Consider the following 25,882-nt stretch of genomic DNA (forward strand, 5'->3'; position numbering starts at 1 on the left):
TGTTCTCTGAGCTGCTGGTGCACCGTCTCCAGTTCCTCTGCCCAATCCTCAGCCTGTGGGCCCTCCTCCTCCTCCTCCCCCTCCCTCTCTGGGAAAGATCTGAGGTCACGCCCGTAATTGGCCTTAAAGGGCGACACCCCTGTGGAGACGTGCACCGCATTGTTGTAGGCAAATTCTGCCAGTGGCAGGCGATCCACCCAGTCCGTTTGCCGCTGGCTGACGTAGCATCTCAGGTACTGCTGCAGAATGGCGTTGACCCTCTCCGCCTGTCCATTGGTCTGCGGGTGTCTAGCCGTCGACAAGCTGACCTCCACCTGCAGGAGGTTCATGAGCCGCCGCCAGAACCTGGAAACAAATTGGCGGCCACGATCCGAAATAACCCTTAAAGGTAATCCATGCAGTCTGAATACGTGATCCACAAACAGTTTGGCTGTCTCTTCTGCAGAGACCGCCCTGGCACACGGTATAAAGTGGCACATTTTGGACATGAGGTCCACCACCACCAACACTGCGGTCTTGCCCCTGGACGACGGCAGGTCTGTGATGAAGTCCATGGACACTACTTCCCACGGCCTGTGCGGTGTGGCTAAGGGCTCCAGCAAACCTGCTGGTGGCGCTCTGACCACCTTTGCCCGCTGGCAGGTGTCACAGCCCCTTACATAATCCCTCACATCCTCCCGCACCCCTGGCCACCAGAAGTGTCTCATGACTAGGTGAGTGGTTTTATCCCTCCCAAAATGACCCGCCGTTGGGTTGTCGTGCATCTGCTTGAGGACCGTACGTCTGAGCTGGGTGGTGGGCAGGTACAGTGCACCCTTGTAGAAAAGCAGTCCCCTGCGTTCTGCAAAGTCGTTTGCCTGCTCCCCCCCCCTCTCAGTTCTCTGAAGATGCGGTTGGCAAATTCATCCGCTGCCGTCAGTGCTGTGAGTTCTGCCTCGCTTACCACTGCTGCTCCGCAGGACCAAGCTGACGGGGGGAAGATGTGCCTGGGTGCCGGTGGCGCCTCCTCCTCCATGTACTCTGGCTTCCGGGAGAGGGCATCCGCCCTGACATTCTGCTCTCCCGGGATGTAGTGTATGGAGAAGTTGAAGTTCGAGAAGAACTCTGCCCACCGTATCTGCCGCTGGTTGAGCACCCTGGCAGTTCTCCAGAACTCCAGGTTCTTGTGGTCTGTGCACACCTGGATGGGGTGCTTGGCGCCCACCAGGAAGTGTCTCCAGTGCTGGAACGCAGCGTGGATCGCAAGAAGTTCCCGATCAAACACCGTGTAGTTTCGCTCTGGCTGGGTCAACTTCCTGGAGAAGAAGGCACAGGGTCTCCACTCTCTGTTGGCGTCCAGTTGCAACAAAATGGCGCCCACAGCTTTATCAGAAGCATCTGTCTCCACGCGTAGGGGCGCGTCCTGAACCACGTGGAACAGGTTCTGGTCTGAGGCGAACACCCTCTTGAGGCTTTCAAACGCTGCTTGTGCCTCTGGTGTCCACCTGAACTTCTGCTTGCCTCTCAGGCAGTCAGTGATGGGAGCCGTAACGCGAGAGAAGTTCTTGATGAACTTCCTGTAGAAGTTGGCGAAGCCTAGTAGGCGTTGGGCATCTTTGCGCGTCCTGGGGCTGTGCCAGTCCAGGATGGCCTGCACCTTGTCCTTGTCCATCGCCAGCCCCTTGTCTGACAGCTTGTAGCCTAGGAAGTCCACCTCCTTGGTGTGAAACTTGCACTTCTCCAGCTTCACATACAGGTGGTTCTCCTTCAGGCGCTGCAACACCTCCCTGACATCCTTCACATGCTGCACTGGGTCATCGGAGTAGATAAGGATGTCATCCAGGAAGACCAAGCATTTCCTGAAAAGGAGGGACCCCAGGACGTGGTGCATGAAGGCCTGGAAGCATGCTGAGCCCCCTTGCAACCCGAAGGGCATCACCAGATATTCAAAAGAGCCCAGAGGCGTGAACATCGTGGTTTTCCATTCATCGCCTTCCCGGATCCTGATCAAGTTGTACGCCCCCCTCAGGTCTAGCTTGGTGAAAATCTTGCCCCTGCGTGCCGCTGTCAGGAGATCATCCACTCTGGGCATGGGGAAAGCCACTGGCTCTGTCACTGAATTCAGTCGTCTAAAATCCACCACAAGACGGCGCTGTTGCGTGTCTTTCTTGTCCACCCAGAAGACCGGGCTGCCCCCTGCTGCCTTGCTTTCTCTGATGAACCCCCGCTTGAGGTTCTTGTCGATGAAAGCACGCAGATCCTCCAGTTCCTGGTCTGACATGGCGTACAGCTTGGCTGGGGGTATAGTTGCCCCTGGCACCAGGTTGATCTGGCAGTCAAAAGGCCTGTGTGGGGGTAGGTGGTCGGACTCCGCTTCGCTGAAGACCTCCTGCAGGTCCCAGTACGGCTTGGGTATCGCCTCACCCCCTTTGACGTGCATGGTGGCCACCGTGGCTATCGGAGGCCCCTCCCCTGGTTGGTGCTGCATGCAATGTTCCAGGCAAAAGTCCGATCCAAAAGTGATGCATCTCTGGTGCCAACTGATGGAGGGGTCGTGGCGCGCCAGCCAGCTCATGCCCAAGACGATGGGGGGGTCTGAGATGGTGGTGACGTTGAATGCCAGTGTCTCAGAGTGCCTTCCCACCGTCATTCTCATGGGGGGGGTTTGATGAGTGATGGCCCCTCCCAGCAGCTCTCTGCCGTCAATGGTTGCCACGTGCAGAGGAAAATCCAGCTGCAGAAGCTGGATCTGGTGCTCTTCTGCAAAGTTTCTCGAGAAGAAGTTCGCTGACGCCCCACTGTCAATTAGGGCGAGGACCGTCAGGGGATAGCCATTTGGGAGCGTGAGCGTCACTTCTAGAACCACTCCTGCTCTGGGAGGGGTGGGCTGGCTCTGCTCCTCTCTGTGCGGGTGGGTGGGCTGGGGCTGTTGTCTGCTGACTGTGCCTGGCTGCTGCCCCTTGTCTCCTGCAGCCAGGCTTTCCCGTTTCCCTGCTGTGGTGCTGCGTCAGCGGGGGAGGGCACAACCGTTCCCGCCTTTCCTTGCCACTCCCTGCGATGTGGGCAGTCCCTGACGCGATGCTGGGGGGAGTTGCAGAGAAAGCAATTCCCACCCCTTCCCTCCTTGCGTCTTGGCGCCGCTGGGGTTTGAAAAGCCCGCGCGCACGCGCTATCAATCTGCATGGGTTCCTGGTCCTGACTGGCCCCAGGCGTGGCTTGAAAGGGTTGTTGGGGGAGTGGCTTTTCCTGCGACCGTGGGAACCAAGCCCGCTTTGCGCGCGTTGCTTGCTTGTCGCTCCACCGGGATTCCTGTCTCACCCCCACCGCCAGAGCCGCTTTGCTCAGCTGATCCATATTACTGGGCTTTGGACCTCTCGAGAGCTCATCCTTCACCTCCTCATGCAACCCCAAGTAGAACGCCGCTTGCATTGGGGGTGACTCGAGTTCCCACCCCAATCTGTGCACCAGCATGGTGAATTTCGCCCAATACGCGCGAACTGTCATATTTCCTTGGCGTAAATTATGAAGTTCCTCCTTAGTCTGGTCCATATGACTATCGGACGAATACATCGTTTTCAAACCTTCTAGAAATAGTTTGACATTCTTCATGCAAGGATTCTTTGTTGCGATTAACGGTCTTAGCCACTCCCTGGCTGCCCCGGTAAGGTGCTCCACAATAAACGCTACCCTGTGCTCATCATCAGGGAACTCAGCGTGGTGCAGCTCAAGAGCATACACAATCTCAGTCTCAAAGCCCTGATATTCCCTCGGGTCTCCATTGAACTTGCTTACTAGCGTCCCGGCTCTCCTTCCTGGCAGCACTTGGACTTGGGGTGCCCCTCCCGCCTTGTTTTTCTCTGCATCCAGCTTGTTTTGGAGGTCTACCGCCACCGCCCTTAATTCCTGCTCTCTTTCCTGTAGCGCTCTCACCTGTTCCGCAAGTTGTAGCCGGTCGTCCTGGACCTTCCTAGTCTCTTCTTTAGCTGCCTTCAATTCCCCCTGCGCCTGCAGCGACAGCTGCTGCAGTTCTTGCTGGGCTTGCTCCGCGATCTGCCGCCATTTCTCCGCCTCTGACACGCTCATCCCGGCAACTCCAAAGTAGCCCAAAAAGGATTAGGAGGTTGCTGTCACAGTGGCCGGAGTGGACTACTTCAGAGTAACGACGCTACGCAGCTCTGCATTTTATTCTTTTATTGGTGCTGCGTATTTACAGTGCTGAAGTCATGCTATTTACACGGAGTGATGTGATCAGTCGGTTTCAGAACCTCCTAATGGCTTTTGGCGCGTCTTTCTCCAACACAAAAGCTTTGGCAGACCCATCCTCTTTCCCCTCCTCTTTCTGCGTAGTTCTGGCGTTGGGGGGATGGGTCTCCCTCCCTTATTCGCCCCTTCCTGTCCCGCCTGGGACCCTGGCTCCTCTACCTTGCCTGAGCCTCGGACCCGACTTCCTGCTTCCCTACTGGAATCGGAACTCTCTCTGCTTTCCCCTGTGCTCGGTGATTGGCTTGAACTCAGGAGGGGAGGGACTTCGCGATATCCCCTGTCCCTCACAGTGACTATGATATCTCCTCCTAGTCTCCTCTTTTCCAGGCTAAACTTCAACCATTCCTCATACGGCTTGGCTTCTAGACCCTTGATTATCTTGGTAACCCTCCTCTGCACACATTCCAGCTTGTCAACATCCTTCTTAAATTGTGGTGATCAGAACGGGACACAATACTCACTAGAGAGCCTCTTATGATAGGGCTGCCATAAATCTGGGTTTTCCCAGACATGCCCAGGAATCGCTCAGAAAAATGGCATTCGGGTGGATTTTTGCTGAACTAGCAAAATGTCTGGTAAAAACCTCTGACGTATGGCAAGTAGGGTGATTTTTAAAAAATCAAAATCAAAGAAAAGCCCGCAAATGAATATTTTTTTGGAGGGGAGATGCCCCCCCCCCCAAATCAACAACTCTGTCCGGATTTTCAATTTTAGGAATATGGCAACCCTATCTTATGATGCCTATGACGTGTCATAGAAACATAGAATCGTAGAGTTGGAAGGGGGCCACAGGGTCCTCTAGCCCAGCTCCAGAATGCAGGAATCTTTTGTACAACATGAGGTTCAAACCCACAGCCTCAAGATTAAGATGCTATCCAGTACTTCTTGCATATAGAAAACTAGAAAGTCAAGAGATGCTGTAGTAGAACCCAAGGGCGGGCATTTCTTTATATATTATTTTATTTTTAGATTGGGAAATGCTGTTCTCTGAAATCTGAAGTGGTACAGTCCCAGCAGCTTATTCCAGATGTTTGTGGATCAGCTCTTAGCAGGGGACATGCCTGTGATTAGTATCCCTGGGAACCAATCATGTTTTGACGATGCTTTGTATTTGACCCTTCTTGCCCACTCCTTCCGCTGCCCCACAAGGACAGTAGTATGCTAGCCCTTGCTGTCAGGAGCTGTAGAAGGAGAGATGCCACCTGCTTTCAATCCCATCCCCACCCCTTACGTTCTATGCAATGAGATCCAAAAGCATGCCTTTAACTGGAGCCTTGACTCTTGGCACACCTGTGAAAATTATTTATTCATTGTAATGTTTTGATATTGGGATTCAAATCTAAATACGACTGTGGGGTGTAGCTCACCCCACCTTCTTGGTCACAGTTCTGTGTGCTTTCTGGTCCATCCATCCTGCCAGCAAGTTAGCATCGGATTGAATTGGTAATTTGTTCCGGTTGGCCTCAAATGCTCTCTCTCTCTCTCTGTCCATAGTTTTTATCTGATCACAAATTAAGCACTTAATTTTTCATGAGTGCCATTACACAATCTCTCGAACAGTCCCCCCCCCATGCTTTAATGCTTGTTTTAGACATATGAACTGGCTTAAAGAGTAGATTTCGACATGATTTTGAAGGAACTGTTTTAGTTGAGGCTTCTCAGGAGAAGATCACAATACCTTGGAAAGTTTCCCTTGAAAAGACGAAAACAAAAATAAGGGGTGAAAGCTGGAAATTGTCCTCTTTGTTCCGCAGGAAAAGGCTTTTGTAAGCAAATCTTCGGTACAAAAAATATTTTTTAAAAACTTAATAATTCATAAATCACATAAGGAACATAGGGAAATTATAATTCTTGCTCTGTAGAAACTGCTGTACATTTTAGAAAGTTGTTTGTTTGCCATGCATTTGGGCACTACTTTAGTCATCACAACCAAATTTTGTAGGGTGGTTCCTGAGATCAAGGAGCAGGTTCTGCCTATGTCTGAATACAGCCAGATGCCATGGAATTTGAAGAACTGTACTGATTTTCACCCTGGTTGCAAAACTACAGTGATTTTGGGGGGCACTTTGCTTACTGTAATTGTTAATTGCCTTCATATTGCTCCAAGAATTATGAAAGTGTCTTTAGTTTGTCGGTTTTGCTGTTATTTCAAAAGCAGTAAGAAAATTGTTATTGAACAAGAAGTTGTTTGTTTGACGACTTTTCCCTTAGGCTTTGTTTTATATAACGCTGACACACACAAACACTGCAAAACCCTGAGTGGAAAATGTTTAAAGTGTGGCTATCCCACAGCAACACAATTTTGTTGGAGTTGGCAGGGGTGGAGGGTGCCTAAACTATTAAAGAGATTATGGATCGCATTCTTTGGCTTGTAAGAAGTAGATGTTTAATTTTAAAAGAGGAAAGGAATCTGTTGCTCGTCCCTTTCGGAGGTCGCGAACTTGAGGAGGAATGAACCCTTTCCCCCTTTTTGGTAGCTGTAGCTATTTTGCTGCTTGCCATTTGGGAATAGCGATTTGTTAGGGGTGTGGTGGCTACTGGCAGGCCGCTCTGGTTGCTCTCGAGGAGACCATCTTTAGTGGGTATAATGGATACACTTGAAGGTTGGCCGTCTCTCCCACCTGACTATGCATCTGTGCAGCTTGACAGCCTTCCTCGTGTCAAGCCTTGACCAATGGTCCCTGCTCATTGGCTTTAAATGAAAGGTAATGTTGCTTAATTTGATGGGGAGGGGGGAAGCACAAGGCGAGAAGGAAGAAATAAAGTTGCGTTAATAACAGCCCCATGTTTAAAAGAAGCTTTTTGAAACTTGCCAGTTGGCGATGCAGTTGATCATTGTCATCTTGAAATGTCTACTTTTCAACATTTATTTGTTGGTAAGGAGAGTTTCCTGTTTGTGGTGGTGGTTTCATGTGATTGCTTTGTCCATTAAGATCTATGATTTTGATCCCCTTTATAAAAAAACAAAATGGTAAAGGACCCCTGACAGTTAAGTCCAGTCGTGAATGACTCTGGGCACTCATCTCGATTTACTGGCCAAGGGAGCCGACGTTTGTCCGCAGACAGCTTCCGGGTCATGTGGCCAGCATGACTAAGCCGCTTCTGGCAAAACCAGAGCAGTGCACGGAAACACCGTTTACCTTCCCACCGGAGCGCTACCTATTTATCTACCACTTGCACTTTGATGTGCTTTCGAACTGCTAGGTTGGCAGGAGCTGGGACTGAGCAATGGGAGCTCACCCCGCCGCAGGGATTCGAACCGCTGACCTTCTGATCCGCAAGCCCTAGGCTCAGTGGTTTAGACCACAGCGCCACCCGTGTCCCATGTCCCCGTTATACTGTTACAGATTTGGGGTACCAGGGTCCGGGAGTGCAAAAGCACCCATGATTCTAAGGAGTTAGTGGATGTTAGAAATTACTGGATGCCAGAAATTACTCAGTGCTGAGAGTCCTCCCCTGGGGTGCTATTTATTTAGCATGGCAAAGGTGTTGATGGCCCATCAAAGGAAGATGCTTGGGTCTGGGAAAAGGAGGTTGCCAGGGTAATGGGGGCGTGATGGTACCCATTTATAAACAGAGGTCTGGAGAAGGGGGGCAAGCTTACAGAAGGGGGGGGGTTGCGTTTGGCAAGGCATTCTGGGAGGAATGTAGGAGGAAGTAGGAGAACTCCATGTGACAATGGCTGGAGGAGGCCGTACCGGGAAACCAGGGGTCATCATGACTGACTGCTGCTCTGGAGCCAGTCTTGCTGAAGCTATGAGAGGAGCAACGAGGGATTCTCTTGGGGCATAATGTTCTGCACCCCCTGCATTAAAGGCGTCCAGCTGTAAGGATGTGTACAATAAACCATATTTTTTAAAGACACTAGCCTCTGCTGTGCCTTGCTTTCCCAATGGAAACGTAACCCTGGAATCTTGCTACCACTTGGCAGAGATTGGTGGGGGGGCACAACCTCTGTAACACTACATTCCTGTATCAGTGTGAGGGGTACTTAACTTCTCGCACCACAGTGGTAATCATACCTGCCAAGTCTCCTGCAGAAAAATATGGGATTAGCAGCAGCAGCGGCACTGGAAGTTGTCCGGCGGCCATCTTAGGGGTGGCCATGTGGCCGCCACCATGTGGCCACCCCTAAGATGGCCACTGGGCATGCGTATTTCCGGCGCCAGCAACAGCCATTTTCTGGTGCCCATAGATGGGCAAACCAGCACCAGAAAAATGGCTGCTGGCAGGAGCGGATTTAAGGGAGATTTACAGGAGAGGAGACCGCCGGGAAATGGTAAGGAAAAACGGGGGTTTTCCGGGGAATACGGGGTACTTGGCAGCTATGGTGGTAATTTCTGCAAGATCTCCTTATAGGCGGAGGGCAAGAATGGGAGCCATCCCTATCCATTTGTTCCCCATTTGAGAACACCAACTGCTCAGGAGTGTATTTGACCAAAAATGGAAAGAAGAAGTCTCGACGAAAGAAGAATGGATACAAAAACTTGTGGAATATGCAGAAATGACAAAACTTACCGGGGGTGGGGAGAAATCAAGATTTCAAACTTTTTATAAAAGAATGGAAATGGTTTATTGAATATTGACAAACAAACTGTAAACAGATAAGAACATTGGCAGGAATATTGTAATAACCTGCAGTTTTGTAAGAGTATATCTTTCAAGTAGATGAATAAATAACTTACTCATTTATTAATAAGTTAATAAAGTTAATTTGGAACATGCAGGAAAGATTAAAAAATAAATTCAAGGAACCGCGGAAAGAGAGGGAGGGAAGTCGTTTTGAAATGTTAAAATGATTGTAAAACTATTGAAATGTATATAACTGAAAATCTCTCATATAGGTGTGTGTGTGTGTGTGTGTGTGTGTGTGTGTGTGTGTGTGTGCCTACCTAGCCTAACTGGCCTCATGCTCTTTTGAGAGATACAATTTCAATAAATCCTGATGAAATAAATAATAAATAACGCTGTAAACACACTTGTGTCTAACCTTTATTCCCTTTTTAGGTTGGTTCTGAACCTGACCATTCTACTCAAAACATCACCAAGGAAGCATTCCCCTCCCTGCACAAATACACACAGAAAGTTAATTTCATCCATAAAGGTCTTTAGAAAATTCTTGCAGATAGCAAGAAGGAAGCCTGGGGGAGAAATTATACATCAAAGGGAGACTCTTTCTGCAACCCTCGAAATTGACTTTGGTTTAGGGGCAACGTTGGACTTGAACAGGAAGCCTAGGGTTTTTTGAATCTCTGCTCAGCTATGAATGAATCTTCTTGTGGGTGCCTTTGGGTGTCACTTATCTCACAGAGTGGCTGTGAAACTAAAACGGAATGGCTCATGTGTAAGAGATGGGTGGAACGAAATGTAATAAAGATTTCCCCCTCTCCAATTGATGTTAGTGTAGCTGTCATCCCCCTTGCAGAATGCTGCAGGGTTCAGAGGTATAGGAGGAAAGGTGGGAAATAGACAAAAGCTCATAAGTATACACTTTCTTCTGTGGAAGAAGTACTTGTTTCTTTTAGCCCTTGCCTTCACTTTCTGGCTTCTGGACTACGGGCTAAATTCAGAGAACATGGAAGTCTCTAAAAGTTCAGTCTAGGATTTTTGCAACGAGGCTGGCAGTGACTGCAAGCTGTGAGTGTGCTGATGTTGGCATGCCAGATGCCATTGCGATTAGTGAACTGATCACTGCACACTGAAATAATAAAGAGTGCAACTCTTGCGAAACTGTAGAAGTACAAAACAAACAATGAGGTTGAAAAGGAACAGACAAGCTCGAAAGGAGGGACAGTTTTCCTCAATAAGTCCCTGGTTATGCAAAAGAAATCCCAGTGGTAGTTGAGACTTAAATAAGACTCTTCCCTCTGGAGTTTTTTGTTTTTTGTTTTGTTTTACATTAAGGGCTAGCTAAAAATAAATATCACAATATGAGTTTACTTATTCTGTTGTCAAATCTGATTTGTATTTTGCACTAGCCATTGGTGGAGATAAAACAGAAGTGGCTTCAGAATACAAGTTTGCAAATAAGTTACATTTTGCCACAATACAGACATGAATAATCAACCAAACTTATAAAGTATCTACCTTGGCTATAATTTTACAAGCAGCAAAAGCAAAAAATACGCCATTTATTTAGTCATACTCTCGTGGTGACACTCATTATTGCCACTACGTTGAGTGAGTATCGCACTTGTACTTGAATTCTGGAGAGAAAACATCGGCCAACCCTTAATGAAATCCACTCTTGTGTTAGTCAACTTAAGTTAAGGGGACTGCCCCCCCCCCCGGCCTTCCTGTAATTCAAGCACTCTTATTGTACCATCTCTTCCAAGATCTCACTGAGCTAGATATTTCAGATCACTACACAAAGGATGTCACCTTCCTAGGCCTGTTATGTCTTTTGTACTTGGCTCCAGTTGATGGATCTCAGGGTTCAAGTAAACACCAAAGTAGATCCTGCAGGCCTGAAATCTGTCCAACCCTCTCTGCAAAGGGGCGAGTGGGTCCTTTGCTTGTTCTTAGGTAAAAATTGTGACCTCCTATCTATACCTCACTTGTGACCTCCTATCTATACAGTGGTACCTCGGTTTACAACCACAATTGGTTCCGGAAGTCTGTACTTAAACTGAAGCATACTTAAACTGAAGCGTAACAAATCTACACCACCAGGTGCCATAGAAAAGCACTAGACATATCAAGAGATCCAACGCACCCTGGTCACCATTTCTTTGAGCTCCTGCCATCGGGACGGAGATATAGAACAATGCAGGCAAGAACGAGCCGTCTCAGGAACAGTTTCTTCTCTAGAGCGGTTTTGGCCTTAAATGGAAAATCTGGACTTTGAAGTCATCTTATTTTACTTGTTATTTTGTATTATATTTACTGTTTTTAATTAGGTTTTGTAATTTTGGATTATGCGGAATGCTTTATCTGAGTGGATGTTTCAACCGAGTAATTTCGTTGTTCCCGCAAGGGGACAACGACAATAAAGATATCCTATCTTAACCTGAAGCGAACTTTCCCATTGAAAGTAATGGAAAGTGGATTAATCCATTCCAGATGGTCTGTGGAGTACTTAAACTGAAGCGTACTTAACCTGAAGCGAACTTTCCCATTGAAAGTAATGGAAAGTGGATTAATCCATTCCAGACGGGTCCGCGGAGTACTCAACCTGAAGCGTACTTAACCTGAAGTATGAGTGTAATTGGTTCCGGAAGTCCGTACTTAACCTGAAGCGAACTTTCCCATTGAAAGTAATGGAAAGTGAATTAATCCGTTCCAGATGGGTCTGTAGCGTTTGTAAACAGAGGCGTTCGCAAACACAGGCCAAGGTATGACTGTACCTCACTTGCAAACTTCATTTATCTCTGGGTGTATGTCACGGTTCTTGTGGTTTATATATAGTATAAGCTAGTCACAAAACTGTCACAGTTTTTTTCCTACGAAAAATGAGGACCAGTGAACCCCCTGCAGCAGGCATCCCCAAACTGCACCCCTCCAGATGTTTTGGCCTACAACTCCCATGATCCCTAGCTAACAGGACCAGTGGTCGGGGAAGATGGGAATTGTAGTCCAAAACATCTGGAGGGCCGAAGTTTGGGGATGCCTGCCCTACACCAATGGATAGATATGATGCATTTGAGTTTATATTTCACGACTTTACTTTATTACATAACAAAGCTACATGTTGGGTCCAGATTTGGAAGACTAAGTAAACTAGAAATCATCCAGGTGATCTAGGTTAGGAAGGGGAAGGAGATAATCTTCTGTGATTACAAGACGACATCAGTTTTGCTTGCTTCATTTCAGGACAATATTGCCTTGTTCTTAAGAGGCTGTAAGGAATTGGGGCTTAAAGAATCTCAGCTTTTTGACCCAGTAGACCTGCAGGACAACTCAAGCAAAGCAACAGTCAGGTAAGTAACACAATACCTACATTTCTGGAATTACATGCCTGCATTATATCTATAATATATTTTTTGCTATGTGGAAAGGGGTGTAGAATTTCAAGATTCATGGCTTTCTCTAGCCTACTCTATGTGCTGTATTCTTGCGCCAGTGGTAGCTCCTAACAAGGAATGGGGGGATCATTTTTTTTAGCTGGTCTATGCCAATTTCACATTCATTCAGAAGTCTACTCTGCCCCCATTTTCTCATCTAACCGAAGTTCTTTTTTTAAAAAGATCCATTTGACAGTTCAAAAATGTGTACTTTATCACGAAATGATATTTAAATGCACATCTTATTTCAATATGTGCATTTTGAAACATTTTATCATTTTTTTTAAAAAAACACAATTTTTTGGATTATTATTGTTGTTGTTTTGAGCCAAGAACAGCAGTGGAAATTTGGAGGAGTGCAGAATCCGAATGAAAATCATGCTCCGGGGTGGTGCAGGTGCACCGGAAGAGCCAATTCATCTTTCCCACCTGTGCACCTGCATAACCCTGCCGCTCTTCCCCATCCCAGCCTTGTCCAGGTAAACGGCAGCAATGCCAGTGGCTAGAGGGCAGCACCATGGCTTCATCCCAACACATGAGCTGCTATTGGCATAAGATTAAAAGTGGGCCTTCTGTTTCAGTCTGAGTTTAACAGCAGATCCCAAGACCCAAAGAAAAAAAAGAATGTGAAAAAATGGCGCTGCGTGAATGAAAATGCAGGCGGTGGCAACTGACTTTTGAATTGTGCATTCTTCGTTTCACGCCCTATTTAGCAGCATTTATGTTATTTAATGAATTTTTTGTTTTGTTTTATACATCCTGTAAGAGCTGTACAGTGCACATTGGTCTCAGCAGTAAAAGTTGAGTTAGAGCAGGGGTCAGCAAACTTTTTCAGCAGGGGGCCAGTCCACTGTCCCTCAGACCTTGTGGGGGGCTGGACTATTTTTTTGGGGGGGGGGAGCGGGGAATCAACAAATTCCTATGCCTCACAAATAACCCAGAGATGCATTTTAAATAAAAGGACACATTCTACTCATGTAAAAACCCGCTGATTCCCGGGCCGTCTGCGGGCTGGATTTCGAAGGCAATTGGGCCGGATCCGGCCCCCGGGCCTTAGTTGGCATACCCATGAGTTAGAGAATCACTAAAGGGAACACCAGTTTTAAAGATCTGTGCACTACACTTTACCCTGGACTCAGCGGCAGAGCATATGTCCGCGCACTCCTGAGGGGGGCGGAGCATGCTCTTGAGGGGCGCAGAGGGTGCCCTTCCAGGCGTGGGATAGCCACTCAGGTGCACGCGGCCTACAGCCGGGGGTGGAACAAGCTGCCACTGGTGGACATTTGGTGCGCCACCCGCCCGCAACTCCCAAGCCTCCCCCGAGCTGTCAAAACGAAGGGGAAAGGGGGGGAAGGCCGCCAGCAAAGTGGCATAGCTCCCTCTTCCCCTGACGGCTTGGGGTAGCCTTGGGAGTCACGGGTGGGTGGTGCGCCAAATGCCTCCCCCCTCAGCGAAGACACCTGGGGTGGTCCACCCCCACTTCCTCCTCCCCTGCCTAGACTGCTGCCAATGAAGCACTTCTTGTTGTTGTAGCAAAGGCAGGGGGGAATTCTTTTGTGCCCAGGAGCACAGGAACTGATCCATGAAGGAACAAGGTCCAAATGTCATTGGAAGATGCATGTAACAAGAAAGGGGACTCGGAAGCTGCTGAAGATGATGAGCAGGCCAAACAGGAGTAGGGTTGGTGCTTGGGTAGGTGACCCAATAAACAAAATGCTGGTTCATTGGTTCCCAGAGAGGTGCATAAAGGATGGCGATACCCAACCAGTCAGGCATGTCTGAGATGGTATGGGGCATGTGAAGGAGGACCTCCTCCCCACATGGGGATTGGAAAGTCCCAGTGGGATGAGCAAAAAGGGCTGCCCAGCTCCATGGAACCAGAATCCTGTGCAAAATATTTAGTTTTAACATTTTGCCTGGGGCACTGAAAGGTCTAAATTCCAGTCTTGATTAAAATATAACCTGATGCTTTGAAAATGTATGCTAGGGTGGCATTGAGATTAAAGCATTTGTTTTTTTAAAAAAAGCAGCTTAAATTTATGGCACTTGTTCATATTTATGCTACCAATGCTTCTAAGTAGGCAGAGAAATTAAGTACCTTGTTGTTGCAGATTAAAGGGGCTTTCAAGATGGTTTATAGTGCTCATTAAAGGATCCTCAAAAGCTTGATGGCCCTATGATTAAACAAACCATCAGCCTGTTTAGCTTTTGATGAAAATGGTAGACCGTGTGTCTGAGTGTGCATGAGAGAGAAGGAATTCAGCAAAATAGCTATCCCTTGCCACCCACCCACTCATATACACACAGCAACAAACACTGCAGTGGGGATAAATAGGTATGTTTTTATTGGTGATGTTTATCCCTGCCCTTCTCCCAATTTGCTCCAGCTGTGTGTGTGTGCAAACACAGTTCCAATATGGTCTCACATTTAAGTTCTGTTCAGGCCCAGGGCTGCATCAATCACATTTGGATCATTCCCTGGAACAATCTAGTTTATCCAGCAAGGATTAGTTGTGGAGTCCACTGATCACTGAGTCCACTCAGACAGCTAAGGCCCTAGTTCTGAAAGGGTGAGTAAGAATCCCTTGTGAGAACTTGAAAAACACATGGGGTGGGGCTGAATCCTGGTAAAACCAATGTCGGCCCTAAGCAGTATCTGGAACTGAACACAGAAACCTCATGATTGAGTTCCTACATTGATCCACTTTCTGGCTTTAGATCTTGGAGACTTGGCTGAAGAATTCCTCTTTTCCTTAGCAGACCTCGCCTGCTCTTACTTCAAATCACATGACTTTTCCAACACTTGATCCTGCCTATAGTGGGCTCTGCAGTTTTGGCAACGTGATTATTGTGTTACCTAGAACTATGAACTCTCTTTAAGAATACAATGGAACCTCAGTTCCTGAACGCCTCTGTTGTCGTATGTTTCGGTTCTCAAACGCCGAAAACCCAGAAGTAGATGCTTCCGTTTTTGAACGTTTTTCGGAATCCAAACATGCGATGCAGCTTCCACTGAGTACAAGAAGCTCTTGTAACCAATGGGAAGCCGCGCCTCGGTTTTCAAATGTTTCGGAAGCTGAATGGGCTTCCGGAACGGATTTCGTTCGAGAACCAAGGTACCACTGTTGAAGGAATTGGAAACAAGCAACATTAGCTTCCTTGGGACTTAGTATGGTCACCCATGACGCCAACCCTTGCTAAAAGATCCTTCATGAGCTCTCTGGGTGTCCCTCCCAGAAACCAAAAGCAGTTTTCTTGGGACTCTTGATTACAGCAATGCTCCCCCTTTTCAGCTCCAGCAGCTTCGAACCTTCCTGGTATCTTAGGCCAGAAGAATGGACCCTTTTCACCAGCTTTCCTTTCAGGTCTCTGCGTTCTAAACAAGTTTAGATTGAGGAATGTAAAATGGCTAAGAACCATGGTATTTTATTTGTTTCTCTGTTACCCCAGCGACTGCCCTTTATTTGCTCATATAGCATTTAAAAATGTGTCCCCACCCGTCAGTGCAACCTCTGGATTTCACTCAGCCGTGTAAATGCTGTTATCTGGAGGGTCACAGGCTGTGTTGTTTATCTAGACTGAGCTCAAGTGTCAAGTAGAAGCCAAATCGAATCAAATGGGCTGCTAGAGGAAGGTGCACTGACATCGGACGTAATCCCAGGTTCCTCTTGACCAGCTGTGACTTCCCACAAAATCTTAACCCAGCTGTTTCCCAGAAGATGAACTGTCAAAGAACAGTAGTCTTCTGTCTAATGCTCACATTCCTGACGTGTGGCCCAAGCCTGTGCACTTCTGTGCTCAATATGTAATACTGCCATGGCATGCCAAATCCCGTTTATGTCTGTGCAAGTGAGTCTTCATTGCGGACCCAGTCACAGTGACCCCTCCCCAGGGGCCTGTGAAGGTGAGATCACTGGACAGGACAACGTTCTGGGATTTAAAAAAATGGCCACAACTTTATTGATTTCAGATGTAGGTTGAACTAGTCACTAGGCTGAGGCATTGGGTGTATATCACTCACAGCCCCCCTGGTGGAGGGCTGCTCATAACAGGGTCAGGCCCAGGATTAATAGTTCCTCCACAAGACAAGGGGACACTGTGGGTTAAACCACAGAGCCTAGGGCTTGCCGATCAGAAGGTCGGCAGTTCGAATCCCCGCGACGGGGTGAGTTCCCGTTACTCGGTCCCAGCTCCTGCCAACCTAGCAGTTCGAAAGCACGTCGAAGTGCAAGTAGATAAATAGGTACCGCTACAGCGGGAAGGTGAACGGCATTTACGTGTGCTGCTCTGGTTCGCCAGAAGCAGCTTTGTCATGCTGGCCACATGACCTGGAAGCTGTACTCCGGCTCCCTCGGCCAATAACGCGAGATGAGCACCGCAACCCCAGAGTCGGTCACGACTAGACCTAATGGTCAGGGGTGCCTTTACCTTTACCACAACACACAGGTCTACACAGATGGACCCTTCCAGGCCGCTGAAGGGAGCAGCTGCTCACCCCATGACTGGGTAAGCAGCCATTTCAGGCAAAGTACATAGAATGGGGCACAAATGGTTGTGATATTTTTTGCGGGGGGCTGGGGGTGGGAGCAGTGCCACCAAAAGGAGGCAGAATGACCTCAAAACATGACCGTGCAAAATGGTGATGGGGATGGAGGGTAATCCTTAGCATTTACAAAGTGCTTTAGCAAAATGTTACTTGTCCAAGCCGGTTGTTAGTAATAATTATAATGATAATAATTTATGCCCAGCCACTCTGGGTGGCTCTCAACATTATATTAAAAACACGGTAAAAAATCAAACATTAAAAACTTCCCTAAACAGGGCTGCCTTCAGATGTTTTCTAAAAGTTAGATTAGTTGGAAATGTAGTGGGAGCCTTTGTAGGTCTTTCAGGACCAGAGTTATATGGTCTTGTCAGCCACTCCCAGTCACCAGTCTAGCTGGATTAGTTGTAGTTTCCGGGTCACCTTCAAAAGTAGCCCCACATAGAGCGCATTGCAGTAGTCCAAGCGGAGATAACTAGAGCATGCACCACTCTAGCTATATTTGTGTGAACCAGCACTGGAGTGGGGAAAATAGCTAACCCCCTGCCATGACTACATTTTTACAGCCTCCCATGAGCTTCGGGGCAAAGATCTGGAGCTGGGATATTCCTCTGCACATGAAGTATCCCTGTACAATTTTGAACTCTGACCAGTCCAATAGTGGCACTTAACCCAGCTTACTGCTAGGGGAGTCCCTGCTGCTTACCAGGAGGGGTGAGGTGTAAGGGTGGGCAGGGCAGGGCAAGCACACCAGTGGAGCCAATTCAGAGTTCCTGGTGGTGTGCTTGCACCATGCCTGCCACCTGGCCCTTCCTTCTCCTTCAGCTGGTAAGCTTGCCAGGAGGCCAGGTAAGTGCAGGGCTTGGCAGATGCCCTCTGCTCCAATGTACGCTTTGTTATAGGACAGGGGTCAGCAAACTTTTTCGCTGACACTCAGACCTTGTGGGGCGCCATACTATATATATATTTTTGGGGGGGGGGAATGAACGAATTCCTATGCCCCACAAATAACCCAGAGATACATTTGAAATAAAAGTGCACATTCTACTCATGTAAAAACACGCTGATTCCCAGACCATCCGCGAGCCAGATTTAGAAGGCGATTGGGCCAGATCCAGCCCCCGGGACTTTGTTGGCCTACCCATGTTATAGGAGTTGCTCTGACACCCGAATAGGGTACATTCTCGTCCTCATCTGTGCAACAACCCTGAAAGTAGCTAAGTCTTATCTCCCTGTTGCAAATAGGCGATAGAGGCTGAAATAGCGATTTGCCTAAAGTCACCTGCAGACTTCTTGGCTGAGGCGAGATTTGCACCAGGGACTTCTCACTCACAATCTCAGCTACTACACTACCGTTGCACGAGCAAGCTGGATTTTACGACGCCTGAAAGCCGAACACATTTCTTATGAGCTACGTTAGGAAAGAGCCTGCTTCATTGGCAGATGGTGGAGATGGGTACATCCAGCCATTGATGGGACTCGTTCCCATTTGATGTCAGCAAACCAATTTGACTCAGCGGAGTTAGTGTCAAACCCGCAAATGGATTCCAGTCCAACAGCCTCTCTCTTGCCGTTCACCTGATTTGTCAACCCTATAAAGAAGTAAATACAAACAAAAGTTAATAAATTGAGCAAGATACTGGGCACAATTTGCCTGTGTGTGTGTGTGTGTGTGTGTGTGTGTGTGTGTGTGTGTGTGTGTGTGTGTGTTTGCGCTGGTTTAGCTCCATCATAGCTGCCAAGTTATCCCTTTTTTACAGGGATTTTCCCTTATGCTGAATAGGCTTCCTCGCGAGAAAAGTGAAAACTTGGCAGCTATGAGTTCCATTGAGGAAGGGCTGCTAACCTGCATTACTTTGTAGCTTTGTTGACTCTGGTAACATTGGGAGCATGTTTTCATGCTATAAACCAAATGAATGATTGCTCTCTATCTTCCCAGTTGCCTTCATGTGTTTCTACCCAGCAGACACATCCTGCAGGCTTTTGTTAGGGGGAACATGTGACCGACTGCATAATACAAGCTCTTGGAAAGAGTTTCTCGTTTCTGATATTTCTTTCTCCTTTCTTGTTGTGTGTGCACATCCAGGAATCTTGACTGTAGCAGAAAGCTGAAAAATGTAAGTACTTGTTGCATGTTTTCCCCTCTTGCAGCTATAGATGGTTTTGTTGCCACAGACTGAGCTCGAAACGCAGATGTGGTTGTGTAGCTGAAAAGAGCTTTTGTGTGTTGGCATGCACTTTGTCTTGCTGCAATTCATGATCTGTGGTGCTGCTGTGGAAAGCTAGCTTTGCTCCCGCTTCAGTTAGGAAATAGCTTAACTCCCTTAGACACCAGCAAGGTTTTCTGCTTTTGTGTGAACCATATTTAAAATACAAAACTGTGTTTGGTTTCCTTTCTGCTTTTGTTGCAAAGGCTAACTTGGATTTTTGTTAGGTTGATAGAGATGTGTCTGACACTTCAAGAAAAAGCTTTGATGTTTAAATCTAAATAGTGCTATAGAAACTTTGCAGGGCTGTCATCCTGCCCCCCCCCCATCACAACAGCAAACCTTCCTTTGTTTCTGTGTTGTTGTCCTTCAGGGATTGTCGTTTCAAAGCAGCCTTTTCTAGTCAGTCGCCTTGTTGATTGAAACCAGGGACAGCAGGAACAGTTTGAGGATTGTACAGTGAGGGAGGAAACTTTGAATTCAGTTGGTCACAGAGTTAGATAAACTATCTAAAGCCAGACAAAACTTCTGGTTTTTATACTGTCAATTGTAAACTACCAAGAATTGAAGTTGCATTTGGCTGACATCCTTGGAGACTCCAGGGAAATGCCAAGAACTTTCTGTAATAACTTTTCAAGCCCATAATCACAACCACAGGTAAAAAGTCCACTGTCATTTTATCCTACCCTTCCTGTCATCAGTATTGTAATTGTTTTTCCTCCAACAGTGCATGAGCCTTTTTGGAATAGTTGCATTCTGAAGTTTCTGTAAACAAGATTTACTAAAAGCCATTCATTGGCAGGTGATTAAAACATTTCCATTTTAAGTATAAGCCTAAATCCAAGCCTAGTAATAGCAGCAGACATTATTTACTCCTTTGAAAGCCTGGTGAGATTTATTTTTTAAATAAAAAAAATTGGAAATACTTTCTAATATTTTGAAATGATGTCACCAAGCTGTTGCCTTTGGGGAGGAAACTCCATAATTATGTTTCCAGTGTTGCAGCTTTATTGTTTTAATTAGATAATAGCATTATACTTTACCTTTAAAAATGTTATTTGCTTGTTCGTTTTTTTAAAAAAGTAAAGCCCCGTTCTGAATATTTTGACATTGGACCTGATCCTAGGCATGCTTATATACACAGACATTTCACTGAATTCAGTGTGACTTTGCCCCACATTTGACAAAAGATTCCTGTATTGCATTGCAACAATTCTGTGTTTCAATGATTCTTCTCCCATGGTAGGCCAAACTAGGCATTGATGGAGTTCTGTGTTTGGAGCACCTGACCCAATTTTCTGTTTGTAAAAGCAACCATGGTGTGCGAGGCCTGCCCTTCTTATGTCTGTGTCACAGCCCTGATTTTCTGGAACACCTATTAGTCAAAGAGGGTCTAAAACACATGTATTAACTATTATATGGTTATAGCCATACAGTGCTTCGAGCTTCTGAAGCTCAACATCAAAAAAACCAAGATCATGGCCACTGGTCCCATCACCTCCTGGCAAATAGAAGGGGAAGAAATGGAGGCAGTGAGAGATTTTACTTTCTTGGGCTCCTTGATCACTGCAGATGGTGACAGCAGTAATGAAATTAAAAGACGCCTGCTTCTTGGGAGAAAAGCAATGACAAACCTAGACAGCATCTTAAAAAGCAGAGACATCACCTTGCCGACAAAGGTCCGTATAGTTAAAGCTATGGTTTTCCCAGTAGTTATGTATGGAAGTGAGAGCTGGACCATAAAGAAGGCTGATCGCCGAAGAATTGATGCTTTTGAATTATGGTGCTGGAGGAGACTCTTGAGAGTCCCATGGACTGCAAGAAGATCAAACCTATCCATTCTGAAGGAAACCAGCCCTGAGTGCTCACTGGAAGGACAGATCGTGAAGCTGAGGCTCCAATACTTTGGCCACCTCATGAGAAGAGAAGACTCCCTGGAAAAGACCCTGATGTTGGAAAAGATTGAGGGCACTAGGAGAAGGGGACGACAGAGGACGAGATGGTTGGACAGTGTTCTCGCAGCTACGAACATGAGTTTGACCAAACTGTGGGAGGCAGTGGAAGACAGGAGTGCCTGGCGTGCTATGGTCCATGGGATCACGAAGAGTCGGACACGACTAAACGACTAAACAACAACAAGCCATACAGTGCAGCTCTTTGTATGTTTACTTGGAAGTGATCCCCATTGAAATCGGGACTAATGAATCAGTAAACAAACATAGGATTGGGTTGTGTAAGCTACAACCTCATGCTTACTTGAATCAGCCCATTGAGGCTTACTTCCATGTAACTGGCAGAGAATATATTTAGGATTCTGCTTTAAATCCCATTGGGACTTACATACTAGTGAAGGTGCTTAGGATTGCAGCTGTAACGTCCCGACGAAAGAAGAATGGATACAAAAACTTATGGAATATGCAGAAATGGCAAAAGTTGCCAGAAAAATAAGAAATTAAGATAACAAACTTTTTATAAAAGAATGGAAATGGTTTATTGAATATTTGCAAACAAAATGTAAACAGATACTGTAAGAACATTGGCAGGAATATTGTAATAACCTCAATTTTATAAGAGTTTATAGTTAAAGTAGATGAAAGAATGAATGTCAAGTTAATTTGGAATATGCAGGAACATAAATTTAAGGAACTGCAGAAAGAGGAGGAAGAAAGCTGAGTTTCAAAATGTTAAAATGATTGTAAAACCATTGAAATGTATATAACTGAAAATCATCAACAACAACAACAACAACAAGAATCATAATGATTTGCAGCTGTAACTTCTTACAGAAGTAGACTCCAGAGCACAGCTTCACCTCACAGCAAGCACGATGGTTCATATGAGAGCGGCCAAAATGGTCCCCTTCTCTCTAGTCCAGGGGTCAGCAATTTTTTTTTAGCAGCAGGCCGGTTCAATGTCCCTCAGACCTTGTGGTGGGCCGGAGAAGCGGCACGGGGGGGGGGAGCTGGAAGAAGAGGCGAGGGGGGCAAATAGTCCTCTTCCCCACCCCCCAGCCCCAGCTCCAGCCGCTGCGCTTACCTTCCCAGGGGCTGCCGCCACTTCCACCGCCGCCGCCGCTGCTGTTCGTGGGTAGGCAGAGCGAGCTCCCCCGCTCCACTCTCTGGCCCACAGGAGCACCAGGGGGGCGGCAGCGACAGGAGGAAGAGGTTGAGCAGCAGGCGCTCTGTCAATCAAACACCGTGCCTGGTTTACCTCAATGCGGCACAGAGATGTCTCTGCCAATCAAACGCCGCTGAGGTAAACCAGGCACTGTGTTTTATTGGCAGAGACATCCCCATGCTGCGCTGAGGTAAACCAGGCACAACGTTTGAGTGGCAGAGCCGCCGCCGCTCGGCCCCTTCCGACTGACGCCATCGGCGGGAGTCTCGGCTTTGCAGCGGGTTCCGGCTTCGCGGGATTTAGGATTTAGGACCCAGGTGGGCCGTAGTTTGCCGACCCCTGCTCTAGTCACTGGGAACAACAAACCATGATCCATGGCTTAGCATTATATCCAAACCCAGGTATTGTGGTTTTTCTGACTCCAAACAAACCATGGTACTGTATTAAGCCAAGGCTTCTTCCTGGCCTACTAGTTGGCCTTGTTTGAGTGAAACAAACCATGACCCCCGTTTTGGATATAATGCTAAACCAGGAATTGTAGTTTGTTAGTCCTGCTGGCTAGATCTCTTACGTTCACAAGTAAACCATGGTTTGCTTGTGATATGCAAACCGGGCCATTGGGTTTTTAAAAAATGCACTATAGGGAATTCAGGTGATAAATATGAATGTCACACGGTTGGCTCTTAATTTTGACTGTAGTTAAAGTAAAGTGTGATAACTCAGGCTACAGTGCTATGCTCCAATCCCACTGGAGTCCATAGAGCTTACTTCTGAGTAGACACATATAAGATTGGACTGTCAACATATGGTTCAGTGTGTCTGAATACACGAAAAACATCAACACCCCAAGCTAACTCTTACCTAATAAAAATATGTTACCAGGAAATGAATTATGAAAACATTGGCTTCCTAAGCAATATAACAGTGGAACATTTTCAGTTCACACCATTATATATAGATTTGCACCCCAGCCCACAGTCTCCAGAGAATTTGTTTCTGTGAGAGGAAGTTTCCCATCAGTTATCTGATGCTTATCTAGACTGATCCCAAGCACTGCACCTGGAGTTACTAAATAAACAGGAAAACCACTTTATTTAATAAATACAACAGATGATTACATTAATGAATGCTTTTTTTTAAAAAAAAAGAGAGTGCTCATAAAATTGATATATCTCCCTGGTTATGGTTCATCTAAACTAATTTTCTTGTTAAGCTACTTTTCACTGAATTCTTTTCCTTTACTGTCCTGGGACTAATTGGGAGTTTTTCTTCCTATATATATATCCTGCACGTGGAATTCCCATCTTGTGGTTTTAATTTTCCTCTTAAGATGATGAAGAATATATGCAATTGATCTCAGAAAGGGGTGGTGGGAGGAAAGATCTTTAAGAATGGGGAAGGAGTGGGGAGTGGAATTCAGACATAATGGTTCTGACATACAACCGCTGTAGATTTCCTGATTTTCATCAATGGATCTGGACCAGACGGCTAGATTGTGCACTTCCTTTGTAGCTGCATCCCTTTTGAGTGTGAATTCTCTCAACCATCTCTGTCATTCCTAACCATGGTTAACAATGACCATCTTAACTATGGTTTGCAGCTGGTTCGCAAATTCTGGCTGAGGGTGAATCCTGGTTAACCTGAGCCGTGATTAAAGGTGGCGGGAGAACGTGCTGAGAGCTATGCTATTACAGCTAGTGTAGGGGTTAAGAGAGAATGAAATATGAGCAGAGAAATCTGGAAAGCGCTCATATGAACCTTTTTCCATATACAGCTGCCTAGACTCTAAGATCTTTGTTGGAGACAAAGCCTAGTGGTGTGAGATGGGGAGTCAAGGAAAAGGTCCTTTTGATAGTGATACCCTAATTATTGAGTGGTCTTCCTGGAGATGCTTGCCTGGCTTCTACATTAGGTGAAGATCTCTTTATTAGAATATAAGAAAAGACCTGTTGGGTGAAGCCAAAGTTCAATCCAGCCCAGCATCCTTGTGTGGAAGCCCACAAGCAGTAACTGAGTGCAACTATTTGTATTCATAGGTGTGCTGCCTCTGACAGGGGAGGTGGAACTTGGCCATTGTGGCTAGCAGCCATTGATAGCCTTATCCTCGGCAAATTTTATTTGTCTAATCCCCTCTTGTAGCCATCCAAATTGCTGGCTATCCCTACGTCTTATGGGAGTGAAGTCCATACTTTAAGTATGCACTGTGTGAAGAGATACATACTTACCTTGGTCTGTCCTGAATCTTCCAACCTTCAGCTTTGTTGCAGCACCTGGGAAAAGTATTCTTTAAATATTAAAGACGATGGTGATATTTTAATAACATTTGTTTGGTTTCCTAGGCACTTGTCTGGAAAGGCAGTGTACAATTTTAAGAAGCAAATACAGTGGTACCTCGGTTTATGAACACAATTGGTTCCAGAAGTCTGTTCATAAACTGAAGCTGTCACAGTGGCCGGAGCGGGCTACTTCAGAGTAACGACTCTACACAGCTCTGCATTTTATTCTTTTATTGGTGCTGCGTATTTACAGTGCTGAAGTCATTGCTATATACACGGAGCTATGTGTTCAGTCGGGTTCAGAACCTCCGAATGGCTTTTGGCGCGTCTTTCTCCAACACAAAAGCTTTGGCAGACCCATCCTCTTTCCCCTCCTCTTTCTGCGTAATTCCGGAGTTGGGGGGATGGGTCTCCCCCCCTTATTTGCCCCTTCCTGTCCCACCTGGGACCCTGGCTCCTCTACCTTGCCTGAGCCTCGGACACGACTTCCTGCTTCCCCACTGGAATCGGAACTCTCTCTGCTTTCCCCTGTGCTCGGGGATGGGCTTGAACTCAGGAGGGGAGGGACTTCGCGATATCCCCTGTCCCTCACAGAAGCGTTCATAAACTGAAGCGAACTTTCCCATTGAAAGTAATGGAAAGTGAATTAATCCGTTCCAGATGGGTCCGCGGTGTTCATAAACCGAAAATTCGTAAACCGAGGTGTTCATAAACCGAGGTTCCACTGTAAGATTATTGATGTTTGAAACTCTGTGCATGTAAAAGAAAAGGCTTGAAGAGAAGCAGACTGTTGCTTTGGAGTTAGTTTCAATCTGATTATTCCTTATGGTAGAGAAATTAAAAATGCTAAGCCACCTCAACAACCATTAAAATGGTATATTAGTAAAACTTATAGAACTGTAATAAACAGTCGGCATCAGGCAGGCAGTATCTCTGTGATTTTTACCTCTATGTTGGGAACATACCGTAAAACGATATAAACCAATATTAAAGCAGTTTCATTAAGCCTTGAAGCCTTGTCCCTTGCAGTGGTGGGGGTGCTTGAGTTTTCTGTTATTTGGCTCCCCATATATTGTTGAACAAGGTTTAATAGGGAGCTCTGCCATTGCTACTTCACATACATTAGAAATATCAGCAGTGCTGATGTGATGTCATGTGCTTCAAAGTCTCTGTGACCATGTTCTTTTGTAAGAGAGCCTTTGAAAACAGCAGCTGACAAATGATTTGATGAGATTTTAAAAGGCTGCTGGAGAGCTGGACAAGGTTGTTGTATTCAACTGATATTAACACCCCCCTCCCCAAATTAATGTTCATTTCATTCTTCAGGTTTTAGTCACCATCTATTGGCTGGGGAAAACAGCAAACAGCAGCACTGGTTTCAGTGGAGCAACACTCAACCTGAGGGAGTTTGAAGGATTGCTAACGCAGCTGAGAAAGGTATTTGCTGTTGGGGTTTTTTTCTACTAGTGGAACAATAGCTTCCTCATTAGTAAA

General features: G+C 46.5%; 1 protein-coding gene across 11 annotated transcripts in view; it reads left to right on the top strand.

Annotated features, from left to right (window-relative positions):
• Positions 1-25,882, top strand: part of LIMCH1 (LIM and calponin homology domains 1) — a 209,056-nt gene that overhangs the window by 101,439 nt on the left and 81,735 nt on the right. For all 11 annotated transcript variants that reach the window (XM_060278855.1, XM_060278856.1, XM_060278858.1 and 8 more), the window contains exons 4-6: positions 12,055-12,161; positions 18,875-18,905; positions 25,715-25,825. In XM_060278855.1, coding sequence (XP_060134838.1) covers positions 12,055-12,161; positions 18,875-18,905; positions 25,715-25,825 — 249 coding nt within the window. The remainder of the gene's footprint in view (positions 1-12,054; positions 12,162-18,874; positions 18,906-25,714; positions 25,826-25,882) is intronic.

Source organism: Zootoca vivipara, chromosome 9 (genome assembly GCF_963506605.1).
Source record: "Zootoca vivipara chromosome 9, rZooViv1.1, whole genome shotgun sequence".
Lineage (NCBI taxonomy): Eukaryota > Metazoa > Chordata > Lepidosauria > Squamata > Lacertidae > Zootoca > Zootoca vivipara.